This window comes from Ambystoma mexicanum, chromosome 1q, assembly GCF_040938575.1.
Source record: "Ambystoma mexicanum isolate Mex_15411 chromosome 1q, UKY_AmexF1_1, whole genome shotgun sequence".
NCBI lineage: Eukaryota > Metazoa > Chordata > Amphibia > Caudata > Ambystomatidae > Ambystoma > Ambystoma mexicanum.
The window spans coordinates 72,476,647-72,490,539 of NC_090922.1; the positions used below are offsets into that span (position 1 = coordinate 72,476,647).

General features: G+C 45.1%; 1 protein-coding gene across 1 annotated transcript in view; it reads right to left on the reverse strand.

Annotated features, from left to right (window-relative positions):
* Window positions 1-13,597, reverse strand: part of GAS8 (growth arrest specific 8) — a 207,762-nt gene extending 194,165 nt beyond the window's left edge. Inside the window, exon 1 of the mRNA XM_069635552.1 lies at window positions 13,474-13,597. Coding sequence (XP_069491653.1) covers window positions 13,474-13,476 — 3 coding nt within the window. The 5' untranslated portion in view covers window positions 13,477-13,597. The remainder of the gene's footprint in view (window positions 1-13,473) is intronic.
* Window positions 13,598-13,893: the final 296 nt, after the last annotated feature.

The window sequence follows — 13,893 nt, forward strand, 5'->3', positions numbered from 1 at the left end:
CATTGCTGCGCCCCCTCCCACGCACAATAAAAAAAACCCAAACAAACACACCGGCTATTTAAGGGAATGTGCAGTGCAGTGCACTGAAGTGCGAGCTTCAACCTCTTCCTACACTTTTATTTTAAAACTAAACCATTCCAGAACGGTTTCTTTTAAAATAAAAGTAAAGGAACAGTGAAACTTAAAAATAAAAAGTATAGGAACACCACTCCCGAGCGCTTCGACCTCTGGGTACAACGCCCTTTCAAAGACAGTCTTTTTTTCGATGTTTTTTTTACAGGAGATTTATCAATGAAAAGAATTATCAAAAAATATAGGGGTGGGGGTGGAAAAGTGCGTATCGGGTGGGGGGGTCGGTAATAGAGAAAAAACAACAGGGGACGGGATGCTTAGTGCTTAAAAAAAAAATTGATGAGTTTTTTCGTTGAAATATATTTGTTAAAAAACATCGAAAAAATGACAGAACCAATTTTATCTTAGTTGGGAGAATTTTTGGTGGTATAAACGATTGGGTGCGGCACATTTACATTTTTCCCCTGTGTCCCGATTAGTCTAATTGGTCAAGGAAAACAGAACCATCCTGACAATGCAAATAAAATAGTTGACGCAAAAGTGAATTTGTCTGTGTCATTTGTAACACCATGTTACAGTGTGCAAGTGTGAATGATGAACGTAAAGCTTGCTTTTAGTTTGCCATGCGTTGGCCAAACTCCTGTTAGGAATTGCCTAGGTCAGAATAAGTTTAGGAAATACTGTTGGGAAGGGGTGAGGGTTTTCCCACCCGCCTAAGCGATTTTGAATGAGAAACAAACTGTAAACAACACATCGAGGGAGCAGGGACAGATGTATTCACAAGAGAGCGCATGATCACGAATGAGAAACAAACTGTAAACAACACATCGAGGGAGCAGGGACAGATGTATTCACAAGAGAGCACATGATCACATAGTGCATGCATGAGGAGCAATATAGTGGAGGCGAGTGTAAATGGCATCTTGGTTATTGGCCGCCATTTTTTGCACGTAGGCCCAAGCGCAGTGACAAGCACCAAATGTGTTGGTAGTAGATTTGCATGGCCCACACTGGCATAACCCCCACCATGAGTGAGATTCAGCAAGTTACAAGCCTGCTATTGGTTTAGAGGCTGTAGGCCTTCGCGCCCCAGAAAGAATGTGCTCTGCTTGGCCACGGGAAGGGGGCAGAGCACAAGCTGCCAGTTATCCTACAATACAGATAGCATGACCTCTCAGCACCAACAACCCGCATGTAGAGTTACAGCCTTTCAATGCTTTGATCACAAGACTCCCACATACCACGGCACCACCCAGGCCCAGACCCCCGACCATAAAACTGTAAGACCCCCGATCGATCAGAAAGATCAGAAAGAGAGGCTACCTTGCCTTCACATTTGGGTCAAGTGATTTGTGCTGCAAGGTACCAGGGAGGGATGAAATGATAGCCCAAAACGAGGGTGGAGAACCTTGGGAGGCTGTTGGCGCATCTGGGAGTGAGTGAAGTATGCAATTCGGTATGACCTTGGCTCTGTGTCTGCCAGGTGCACTATTACAGTGATAGAGCAGCATTGTTTTCAGAATAAGTAATTGCTTGTTTAATCGCAGATGAGCCCAGCAGCACGGACGTGGACGGAGACAGACAGACAGCTGGGACCAATGGCCTAGTATCCTCTATGGAGTGGGCCGCCCATGTATAGGGTCGCTCCAACAAGCCTGGCAGGTTTTCACTGTATGTGATGATGACAACAGTGACACCAGGTGTCCTTTTAACTTGCTGCACATCCCCAATTGGGCAGAACGTTTGGCGGCAGCAGAGTTCTTTGCTGATGCATTTGTATGCTGTAGAAATAAATACTTGTTATCCTTGCAAGCAGTGACTTGGGCCCTTTTCCCTAGCGGGTTATGTTTTTTCTGGAGTGAGCGTACAGGGGCGTGCCTTCAATACATTGGTCATTCTCAGGCTTGGGATGAAATAAATAATATGAGATTAGAGGGTGAATTGGTATCGCAAGACGGCCTTACTTGACTATAAAGAAACCTGGCAAGTCTCAGAAGGTAAAGTCGATCACTCTCAGGCTCACTATGGCTTAGGGTGAAATGGAACACCTCGAGACATGTGGAACCCAAGAGAAAACGCAGTGTGGGGGAAAAGCTCAAGCAGAAAAAACCCAAACTGGAGTAGCTTCAGATGGAAAAGGAGATCAAAGACTGGAATAAATCCCAATGGAGCAAGCTGGAGTTCCAACGGGCAGGCAGCAACTCAGGTGCAGAAGGCAGGAGGGGAGAGCCAGGACACGTGCAGCCCAAGGACGATGAGGACAGGGCTGGAGAATTCCACAGAAGACAAAACAACAAGGAAGGAACGAGGAGAAGGCTAGGAGCTGAGAAAGGAGAAGCAAACTGTAGTGTATGCTCGATAGCCCAGGTAGCATTGGGACGTGATGTTCTCTTCCGATAGTCCGGTGCTAACTTCCAGGTTTGGATCCGATTAGTGCTGTGCTGACATTCCGACGTACGTCAGTATGCGCCATTTTGGAAATGGCCGATCGTCTCGTATGACAGTGGCCATCGTGGAATGTACTGTGTCTCCTTCTGAATGCTGTTAGGTGATAACGAGTGCAGTAGTACCACGGGATCCTACGGGCACTCGTGACAGTATGCCCCCTCTGAAGAGGAGACGGACAGGGTTTACCGGGATATCTGGAATGGAACAGACGGAGAAGTCTCAGGGATGAGGCGTTAATGGCAGGCTCCACGGACCTATGGCAGGGTATATAACCTTTCCAGTCAATTAGATACTCCAAAAGCCAGTAGTGGTAGCAGGAACCACAAATCTCCTCTACTTCATATTCAGAGTCAACGGAAGTGTCTAGCGGAGGAAGGTGTTGCTGGGTTGAAAAACAACTGGGCACATTGGGAAAAGAAGAGAAAGTTGGAACCTGGGATGGATCCTGTGCCAGGAGGAAGGCAGGGCAAGGCGATAGGACAGTGGATTGACTTTCCATATGATACAAATATGGGCCAAAGAACTTGGTGGAGTAAGGTGAGAAGGTAAGTGCTTATCTGACAACTAAACTCTATCACAAACCAAGTATGTGGGTTCCAGAGTATGACAGGTATTAGCACTCTTCTTCATCAAGTAGCTGGTGACTTTTAACGTCTCCTTAGCCGGGGCATGGTCCTGGCGAAGATTTCTGAGGTGAGCCTGTGCAGATGGAACCGCTGCATCCAAGGGGATATGCTAAGTAAAGGCACGAGGATGGTAGCCATATGTATAGAAAAAAGGGTTTCCTTGTCTAGAGCGGTGTGTGCTGTTGTTGTAGGCAAATTCGGCTATCGGAAGCAGTTGAAACCAATTATTCTGGTTGGCAGAGGAGAAACACGCAAGTGTTGCTTGACAGCCTAGTTGCTCAGTCGCTCAGTGCAAACATCGGACTCCAGGTGGTACAGAGAAAAGAGCTTGCGAGTGATACCCAACAATTTGCATCAAGCAGACCAAAATTGATTGGTATATTGGATCCCCCGATCCAATATGATGGAAGTTGGAAGACCATGAAGATGGAATAAGTCCCTCAAGAATACTTGAGCCATCAAATTAGCTGCTGGCAGTGGATTTAATGGCGAAAAATGAGCCAGTTTGGTAAAACAGTCCACAGTCACCATAATTGCAGTGTGACTTTGGACAGCAGCAGATCCACTAGGGAATCCCCCAAAACTGTGCTACTGTCCCCACAGTTGAAATGTTCTCTCTCCTTTGTCAGCAAGCATATTCCTTCCTTTTAGTATGGCACCAATAGAGCAGTAAGAGAAGTTTCTGTTGGCTCAATGTCGAGTTCATATTAATATGTGTCAATAGTATTTCAGAAAAACTCCATGACACCTAGCAGTGGGGATGTCAGTACTCTGCTATATTTCCCAATACATTCTACATTTTTCTAATGTACTCATTCTCTGCATGCCAATCAGTCTGTGAAGGGCACTAGTTTTCAGATCCTTTGGGTTGCCCTCACAACATGTTATAGTGGCGTGGTGGTACAAAGGAGGTAGTCTTGCAGTTTCCCTGATCATTTCAAGATGTCCACTTAAGACTGTTTGGAAGTAAAAAGCCAGCACGAAACACAGGGCCCACCAGAAGTGGGGCTCAGGGTTACACGCTTTCTCTGTGCCCATTATCAGTGCTTTAAGTGTCTTAAGAGACACTGGCTTAGCTTAAGAGAGGCCCTGAATTCAGAACATGAATTAGAAGGTAGCCGTCATGCTTAGCTGTGAATGCGCCCAAAACTCTCACCCACCCCTTCTCTTGGTCGGCATTTGGAACATGGCTCTTGCAATTTAGCTGGGAATATCACTTGCCCCATGCCCTGTTTTCTCTGTCCCCTTCTTTTCACCTCCCATGCCTCCTTTGGGTTTAGATGTGAATGTGCCTTGAGCTCTTCCTAACCTGCCTCCTCACGTAACTTGAGGGGACGTAATGTAATGCGTTACAACACTCCAATGAAGAAGGATGAATTCAGGTACTTACAATGTGCAGAGGACAAAAATGTAAAACCTTCAAATAATTCAGTCTTAGTTTATGGGCCAGGATCTGAATTTTTCAGTTTGTTTGTTTGTTTATTTATTTGATAATGCGCTCCGAGCTCCATGGGTAGCTGGGCGCAACAGAAAGAAGAATACTTTAAGCTTAGTTGCATCAGGTACAATCAATACAATATAAACAAGACCTTTGTCACTGCATGCAGGTTACAAAGGTGAGCGGGGAACAGTAGGTTGTGAGTTGTGGATACATAGTACAGATAAAAAAAGTGGCTAGGTTATAATATACAGAATATAGAATAGGTACAATATTGCCGGAGTAGGGCGAGGATAATAGAGTTGAGGAAAGTCATTTACCGGGAGCCCGAGGTCAATCCGGAGTGACCTAGTGTTAATGGTCATTAGTACGAAGCCAATTTAGCATATTACATCTAAATTTGAGATAGGGTAGTTCTGATCTTAGGTCTAGGGGAAGTGCATTCCAGGTTATAGCCGCTTTGAACGGGAAGCTAGATCCACCTGCTTTAGTTCATTTAAATCTCGGAATTTCAAGGAGGTGGGCATTAGCTGATATGGTGGGTTGTGTAGCGATTCTTCTTTTATCTTTTCAGTGAGGTATGGGGGTGCTATGTTATTCAGGTGAGTGATACTGTTAAGGAGGATCCTGTCATTTATTTTTAGCCAACAGGCATCTCGTCTGAAGTTGGAGATGTGTTCTCTGTTAGGAATGTTTAAGGCTGCTCTTAGTGCATTATTTGGAAGTTGTTGAATTTTGTCTACAATATATTTGCTGGCGCCTAAGTATTGGGAGTTGCAATAGTCCAGTCTGGACATGATTAGGGCATTGGCTAGTGTGATGGAGCTAATTTCAGAGAGGAAGGGACTACGGGCTCTAATAAGTTTACAAGTGTAAGCCGTTGAGGATGCTAGGGAGTTGAGCTGTTTTTTTAGTGTTAAGGTGGAGTCCAGGTGGACACAGTATTTTTACTACGGGCATCACCTTAATTATGTTACCATCAGTATTGAAGGAAGTGTAGCTGGAGCTAAGCTTTTTTAGGTTGGAATCTGAGCCCAGGATCAGGATCTCAGTTTTATCGTCATTCAGGCAGAGGCCGTGAGATGCTATCCATGCCTGAATGAGGAGGTATATCTTATTTACTAAGGCTGTGTCCTCAACAAAATTGCCCAAAAGGGGAATAAGGATCTGGGTGTCATCTGCATAATTAGTGTAGGTGACACCCAGTCTGTCCAATTTGTCAAAGAGGGGCTTAGTAAAGATGTTATACATAGTGGGTGAAACGCAGGAGCCCTGTGGCACACTACAGGAAATTTGGATAGGGTCTGCAGACGCTGATCGAGAGAAGACGCTCATCGTGCGGTTCGGGAGAAAGGACTAAACCCATGCTACAGCATCACTTGAAAAATGGGCAGCTGACTCAAGGTGTTTGCATAAGACTGTATGGTCCACCAAGTTGAAAGCCGCCGATAGATCAAGGAGGAGTATCAGCTATTTTCCCGTTATCCTTTAGGTCATCGATTTGTGTCTTAAGGTCTATTAGTGCCGTTTCCGTACCATGTTGTGGATGAAAGCCAGACTGGCGTGATCCTAGTAGGTGATTAACCTTTAAGTAATCCTGGAGTTGAAGGTAGGCTACTCGATCAATTATTTTGAGGAGGAAAGCGACAGTAGTAATGGGTCTATGATTGGTTGGGAGGGCAGGGTCTAGAGTTTGTTTTCTCAGAAGTGGGAGAACCCATGATTCTTTAAGGTTGACAGGCACTGTGTTGGTCCTGAATGAGGAGTTAATAAGCTTGGTAATAAAAGGGGCTAGATCTCTAGCAGCATCCTTTATAATTTGTGCTGGACAATTGTCGCCTTGGCAGTTTGAAGGCTTCAAGGAGAGTATTATTTTTTCAGTGTCTAGGATAGAAATTTCGGTGAAGCTGAATGGCGGGAGGGAACTATCTGCAGTTGTTGTGGAGGGAGGCTGCAAGGCAGTCTGGTTCAACATCAGTTTTTTTTTGTTTGCTATTTTAATTTGGAGGGAATCGATTTTATTTGATGAGGCTTTTTGGATGTCAGTGCACCATTGCTTGTCTTTAGGGGCATCATATGTGTGGGGGTGGGTGAGCTAGGGGATTCCATTTCACGTAGAATGGTGAACAATTCCTTAGTGTTAGAGTTGGCCTTTGAGATTCTGTCATTAAACGTGGTCTTTTTAGGGAGGATAATTTCCTTATTATACGCATAAGCAAAGTTATTTAATTTGACTTTATTCTCATATGCAGGTGAGTGGTGCCAGGTGGCTTGGAGTTTTCGTTTTTGGAGTCTAAGTTCTTTGAGGTGGGGGGTTGAACCAGGTATTCAGGTGTTCTTTTTGCCTACTTTCTCGTAATCTAATGGGTGCAATAGTATCTAGGGACTTTGTCATAGCGTTGTTGAAGCTCTCCACTAGGAAGTTGGGGTCGGCATTGCTGGCGAGGGCATTGATGGATGGGAGGAGGTGGAGGTGAGGTAGATGTTTTTCTACTGTAATGTCCTTCTTGCTTCTGGTTTGGAGTCGAGGTGCCATGGCAGTGGCTTTAGAGCTGTGAGGTTCCATAGAGGATGAGAAGCTTATGAGATGGTGGTTGGTCCAGGACTGCGGGGCGATATTGGTAATGGAAATGTTACAGTTTAATTCGGCCACCCAGTCAAGGATTCTTCCTTTGTTGTGGGTCGGGGCAAGAACTTTTTGAGTGAGGCCATGGTCCATTAGTGTGGCTGCGATTGATTGGGCGTGTTTGTTTTCAGGCTCGTTGAAGCCCAAGTTGAAATCACCCATCAGTAAAATCTGTGAGGATTCTTTCAGGTTGTTGGCTAGAAGGCTAGATAAGTCATCTTCGAAGGTTCGCAGCGGTCCTGGGGGTCTGTATACCAAATGTATGGTTATGGTTTGGTTGCTAGATAAAGGTAGTTTGGCTGTGAGCACCTCACATGAATGGCATGTAGGTGGGGTGGCAAGTCTCGTGGCCAGGCTGGTTTTGGAAATGATAGCTAGGCCGCCTCCTCTGGCGTTCAGTCTGTCTATTCTAAGTATCTGGTAGCTATCAGGGATAGCTAGCATAAGGGCGGGCCTGCTGTATCATGAAGCCAGGATTCCGTTATTGCTAAGAAGTCCAGATTCTCAATAGTAATGGCATCTGCAATTTCAGTGGCATGTGCCACAAGGAATCTGGTGTTAATGAGAGCTCCTGATAGGGTAGGTGCGATACTCAGTTTAAGTAGGGGAGACTACTTATTTTTAAAATGATTAGTTCTAGTGTGCGTATGGGAGGGTAGAGCATGGGTCAGGTTGGGTGTTCTATGCCTGTTTAACTGCTCAGGTCTGGACCTAAAATCCTGCACTATGGAGATCGCATTGAGTTTAGGGTCGTTTTTTGTATAGAACTACTACTAGATGTAGGCTCATATAGACGGGAAAGTCTTGACCTTAATCTATTGTTTCTCAACAGAGTTGAGCAAGGTACAAACCTAAAGACCATGATAGTGTAGAGGCAGAGGATGAATAGGAGTGGCAGGTTTAACTGAATCTTGTTTCTAATCATGGCTATATGTAAACGCTTACAGAGAGTGGCTAATAATGCAGGGCACAGAAAAACTGGCCAATTCTACACAAGTAGTCCACAGATCAGATACATTTGTTAGGTATTACAATCCATAAATGGGCAGGGCATAACAAGCAGTCAGTTCACGGTTAGGCTAGACCTCTAGGGAGATGCAGTACTCAATTCGACAGGCATGGCAAGCAGTCAGTTCACAGTTAGGCTAGACCTCTAGGGGAATGTAATACTCAATTGGACAGGCATAACAAGCAGTCAGATCACAGTTAGGCTAGACCTCTAGGGGAATGTAATACTCAATTGGACAGACATAACAAGCAGGCAGATCACCGTTAAGCTAGACCTCTAGGGGAATGTAATACTCAATTGGACAGGCATAACAAGCAGTCAGATCACAGTTAGGCTAGACCTCTAGGGGAATGTAATACTCAATTGGACAGACATAACAAGCAGGCAGGCAGATCACCGTTAAGCTAGACCTCTAGGGGAATGTAATACTCAATTGGACAGGCATAACAAGCAGTCAGATCACAGTTAGGCTAGACCTCTAGGGAGATGCAGTACTCAATTGGACAGGCATAACAAGCAGTCAGTTCACAGTTAGGCTAGACCTCTAGGGGAATGTAATACTCAATTGGACAGACATAACAAGCAGGCAGATCACAGTTGTTAGGCTAGTTCCTGGGCTGATACAGTGCACCAATTAAGATGGGTGAAGTCGCAACGCGTGGTTCACCATTCATGCTAATTCAGGTATTAGGCTCGTAGATATATGGTTCAAGCTTAAGAAGCAGTTGTGCAGTAGCAGAGAGGCTGTATGGGTACGGAGAACTGCATGGAAAAATCACAATTGCTAGTTATAGAGCAGTGATAGATGCATTACAGTGTGGCAGTAGCAAGTTAGTTGATGCCAATGGGAACAGACAGTAGTGGTCGTAGAGCAGAGGGGTACAGTCTACCACGGATTGCCACCATCCTTAAAAAGTATATTTCACTCCAGCCAACAACCAACCTGACCTTCTATTCAAATTGGTATGATGCCACATTATGGTTACATCCCCTTCAAAACAAACTGTGGCATCAACTAGTGGACCTGTATCATTAGTGTAGCATTAAAACAATGGTACGAGTATTTAGTCACAGAAATTATATTCGGGTGAAAAGAGCTCTTGCAAAAGCGTGCACACGTCATCATGAATGCAGACATAGGCAAAGGCGTTGCCTTCTGAGCGGCAAATGCATGCGCATTAAGCGAGGGCTGTACAAGAGTGTGCAGAGCCAACACAGATGAGGCAAATACAGAAGTTAGAAGGCAGAGTATATAGGGGTGGCTCGTGTGGGTGGGGTTAGGGGAGTAAATGCAATGTTTTTGTTATAAATATTTCTTTGCGTCTATTCATGCACATTCAAAGATACATGTTTACCTCTTCGGATCAGGCATTAAGGATAGTTTCTTCCTGTGGTACTACTGGTCCAAACATATCCATGGAGCTGTGTGAGGAGGGAGGAAGAGGCTCCTCTGTATCAGTTTCCTATTTTGTTGGGGGTATTTTTACACCCTATTATTTTTGGGGGGCAATAGTTGCATATTTTAGGCAGTAAACAAGGCTCATCTGCAGGGCTGGAGGCAAGGGATAGTATGATACAGAGGGGGGGCAGGGGGAGAGGACAAAGCCACAGTATGAGATGATTCAGGAGCTCTATTCCATAGTGGGGAAAAGCTGTCAAGACCAGTAAGGTGCAGCGCTTGTAGAGCCAGTGTGGGGGGCAGTTTACAGCCAGGAGAAGGTGTCATCCAAAACGCAGACGGAAGATTTAGAACCAAAAAAATGATTATTATTATGATGCTATTTATTGAGCGCTTTACAGACGTATACAACAACACAGATACACAACAGAGCGCTTTACAGAGGTATACAACAGAACAGATGCATAACGGAACACTTTTCAGACATAACAACAGAACAGATATACAGAAGGGGGTAGGATACAGCTTTACAGAGGTATACAACAGAACAGATGCATAACGGAACACTTTTCAGACATAATAGAACAGATACACAGAAGAGGGTAGGATACAGAGGGACATAGAGGAGGGGTACAACTGTACAGAGTGGCGGGGAGGAGAGGGGCAGAAGGCGTCTAGGAAGTCAGGTGGCGCGGGGGCGGTGAAATGGCCTAGGTATTGAGGTGTAGATTGGCTCACAATTACTAGGTAAGCATTGGAGTTACCCCTACATCAAAGAGGAAAAAAAAGACTTAAGGAACTCACTACCACTCAAAAATCGAACCCTAGAAGACAATCACTTCAAACTCTGATCCTCTCCCCTAGCCCCCAATTTCATGCATAGGTTCAATTCAGCTGCCAGCGCCAAGAAGCTGCTTGCAAAGGAAATTCCATACCAACATCTTGATGCAACACCATTTTTTTTAGGATCCCTATGGAACTAGAGTATGGCTAACGCTACTCCACCAATAGGATGCTAACACACTGGTTGTTTTGATGTGAAACAGTTTGAAGCTCCTGGAACACTGTTTGGACAATATTAACCAACTCTCTCAATCAATAAACCCATTGCTGTATAAATAATAAAAATAATATGACGTGTAATAAAGTACTTCATGCCGAATGGCCCCTCTTTTCAAGCCCCGTGATCCTACGTGTTACTGCCCTCAAATGACATAGTGCTCAATTTATCGACCTCAGAAGGATAAAAGATATGAGTCTGACCTACCAGGAGTCGAGCTTCCAAAGTGCAAGCCACAAGTCTGAGATGAATGCTTAACCCCCTCAACTATCTTCCCAGCATAAATCTTAGACCCACAGATGAGAACATTTTAATCCCACGCACAGTGAAAATAATCCAATAGGGTAATAGAACCTTTGCAGCCAACCGTGATAGCAGGGCGGAACAAGCTCAGAGACTGAACATTAATTGCCCCAGGTTCAAATTGGCCTTTGAAGTTCATTTTCTTAAAAGGGGCCTTTCTAGGTAACCCCTACCTAGGACGCCCACCTTGCGGCTTTCATTTTGCCCCTTCAGCTTTAAGGTGTGTCCCATAGAACGACAGGAGCTAGGTTATGTGTAATTACACATTTAGCACACATCCCCACATTGCTTCAAATGTTTTTTTCAGGGAAAGCACTTTGTAAATGAACAGGAGTATTTGCCCTATTTAATTAATTAATATTTTATTACGTGCTTAATACGGGAGACTAGTTACTAAGCATGGGACCAGGATTCAAACCTTTGTTGCTCTGCGTTGTCTTGCTTCCAAGACAAATGTGTTGCCCCTGAGCTATCCTCCCGGCCCGTGCTTCAACTCGTGCTATTTACAGGCTTTGAAACAACTTATTTTTGTTACTTTTTAAAACTCCAGTAAAATGTTGCTCCCCCCTTATGGTACTGAAATCTCACACCATCAAATCTCACCCAAATTTAAACAGACCCCCTTGTTATTACAATGGCCTACCGCTGTTGAAACTCAAGTTCGTCATACTAAGTTGCACACATTTTGCAGGGTTGAGCCATCACACACAATAAGCAAAACTACACGTCGTTAGACACAGCACTGTACCAAACACCACCACAGATTCGGGAGATTTGGGAACAATCAAATTACACATAGATAATTGGCAAACATTAGATTTAGTGACATTTTATATATGTCTTGAAAGTGCTCTACTTTTACGTAAACGCCAATAAAAATATTAGATCCCAAAGGGAAAGCAATGGTCAGACTGAAGCCAACATACATTGGTCACTTTTCAGGTCATCGGGTAATGCTCAAACTCAGGTCATGACAGATAGGTGATCATCTGGTTAGGAATGCCTGAGTGAGTCCCGGATTACTATTTCACCTACTCTCGGATCAGGATAGAATGGCCAGTCTCATGTTAGGGTGTATTTGTCAGTCTGAGGATAAAGTGTATAAATGAGGGTGAAATGGTCAGGCTGCGCTGCTCAGGTTGATGTGCTTCAGTGGTCTAAAGCAGGTTTTGGTGAATGTGTTAGTCTAAGGCTAGAGTTCATTCGCCAATGTGGGGTTATGGTGAACTAGTCAATCTTAAATCATGAGTGCAGCGGTCAATCCCATGTTAGTGTACATTTGTAAGACAGTGGCTAGGATTACAATGGACAGTCACAGGCAATGGGTGCAATGGTCGGCTTCACGTTAACATCGATTCGACAGTCTTAGGTTAGAAAGCGTTACCCTTACCCATGCCAAAGAAGCACTCGTGAGTCTTAGCATACAATTCACTGCACAGTCCAACCTTAGGGGTGCACTGGCCATTAGCCGATTAGGGATTTGTTGGATACTCCAAGGACCAAGGCTAGGCTCGATGCCTCAGCCCCTGTCTGATCGGACCAAGGCTAGGCTCGATGCCTCAGTCCCTGTCTGATCAGACCAAGGCTAGGATCGATGCCTCAGTCCCTGTCTGATCGGACCAAGGCTAGGCTCGATGCCTCAGTCCCTGTCTGATCGGACCAAGGCTAGGCTCGATGCCTCAGTCCCTGTCTGATCGGACCAAGGCTAGGCTCGATGCCTCAGTCCCTGTCTGATCGGACCAAGGCTAGGCTCGATGCCTCAGTCCCTGTCTGATCGGACCAAGGCTAGGATCGATGCCTCAGTCCCTGTCTGATCGTGCGCGAGTTAGTCTCAAGTTAATTTGCACATTTGGCACTCACATTAGGAAACATTTTGTGTCCTCCTGTTAGGATACATTGGTTTTTAGTTAATTTATTGAACATTTGTATTGCGCGCCAAACCCTGAGGCATCAGGGTGCTGATGCCTTAAGAGGCATCACTCTCAGGTAAGGATCATACACTGCCATTCTAGCGGTAAGGTATACATTGGTCAGTTGCAATTTAGAAATACATTGGTCATTCTGAGCTTTGGATGCAGTAGCTAATATCGGATACATTGGTCAGTCTCAGTTAAGGAATACATTGGTATATCCCGGGTTGGGATGCAGTGGTTAATGGCAGGTTTGGGTGCATCATTTAATCTTAATTCGGGGCTGCATTGGTAAGGCTGAGTTTAGGGTGCATTGTTTGGTACGTCACTAAATAGATATGCCCCGGACAATCTGGGACTATGTGTGCATTTTCTAGAGAGGTTCCCTGGTGAGCGTTTAGGGTGCAGTTACAGCAAGGAAAAGCGAGGAAGAGTGTTCTTGTTGTGATGCCAGCAGTGATGGAATACGGCAATCAGCGTGAGGAAGAGGATAATTGACTACTGAGAGCCGAAGTCAAAAGGAAAGTGGGGTCAGAGTGAGTAGGATCCAGTCCTAAAAGGGTGGGTAACGTAGGAACTCACCATGTTGGCAGCGGGCTACTCCGTGGACAGTATCACTGTCTAACAAGCAGGTCTCCCAGCAACCGGCTTGCGGAGAAAAAGGGGCGGGGCACCTAGTGGAACTCGCGTCGATAATTCTCGCGATAACTCTGCGGGAGTATCAAATGGCGTCCATAGCAACCCGCGTCTGTGGTTCCGGAACTTCAAGTTCTAGTTCCACAGCATGACATATAACGGGGGACACAATTTGTGTCCCCTTTTGTATGTCACACAATACCCGGGCATCCCACTCCTAATACACGATAGACACAGAACGGCAGCTTTATTAACACTGACACAACCACGTACACACCGAGGCGGACTGGCAATTGAACAAGTCGTGAACTCTCCTGTTGGGCCAGCAGCATCAGAGGACCCCTTGAGTGTTACTTTCCAGCTGTC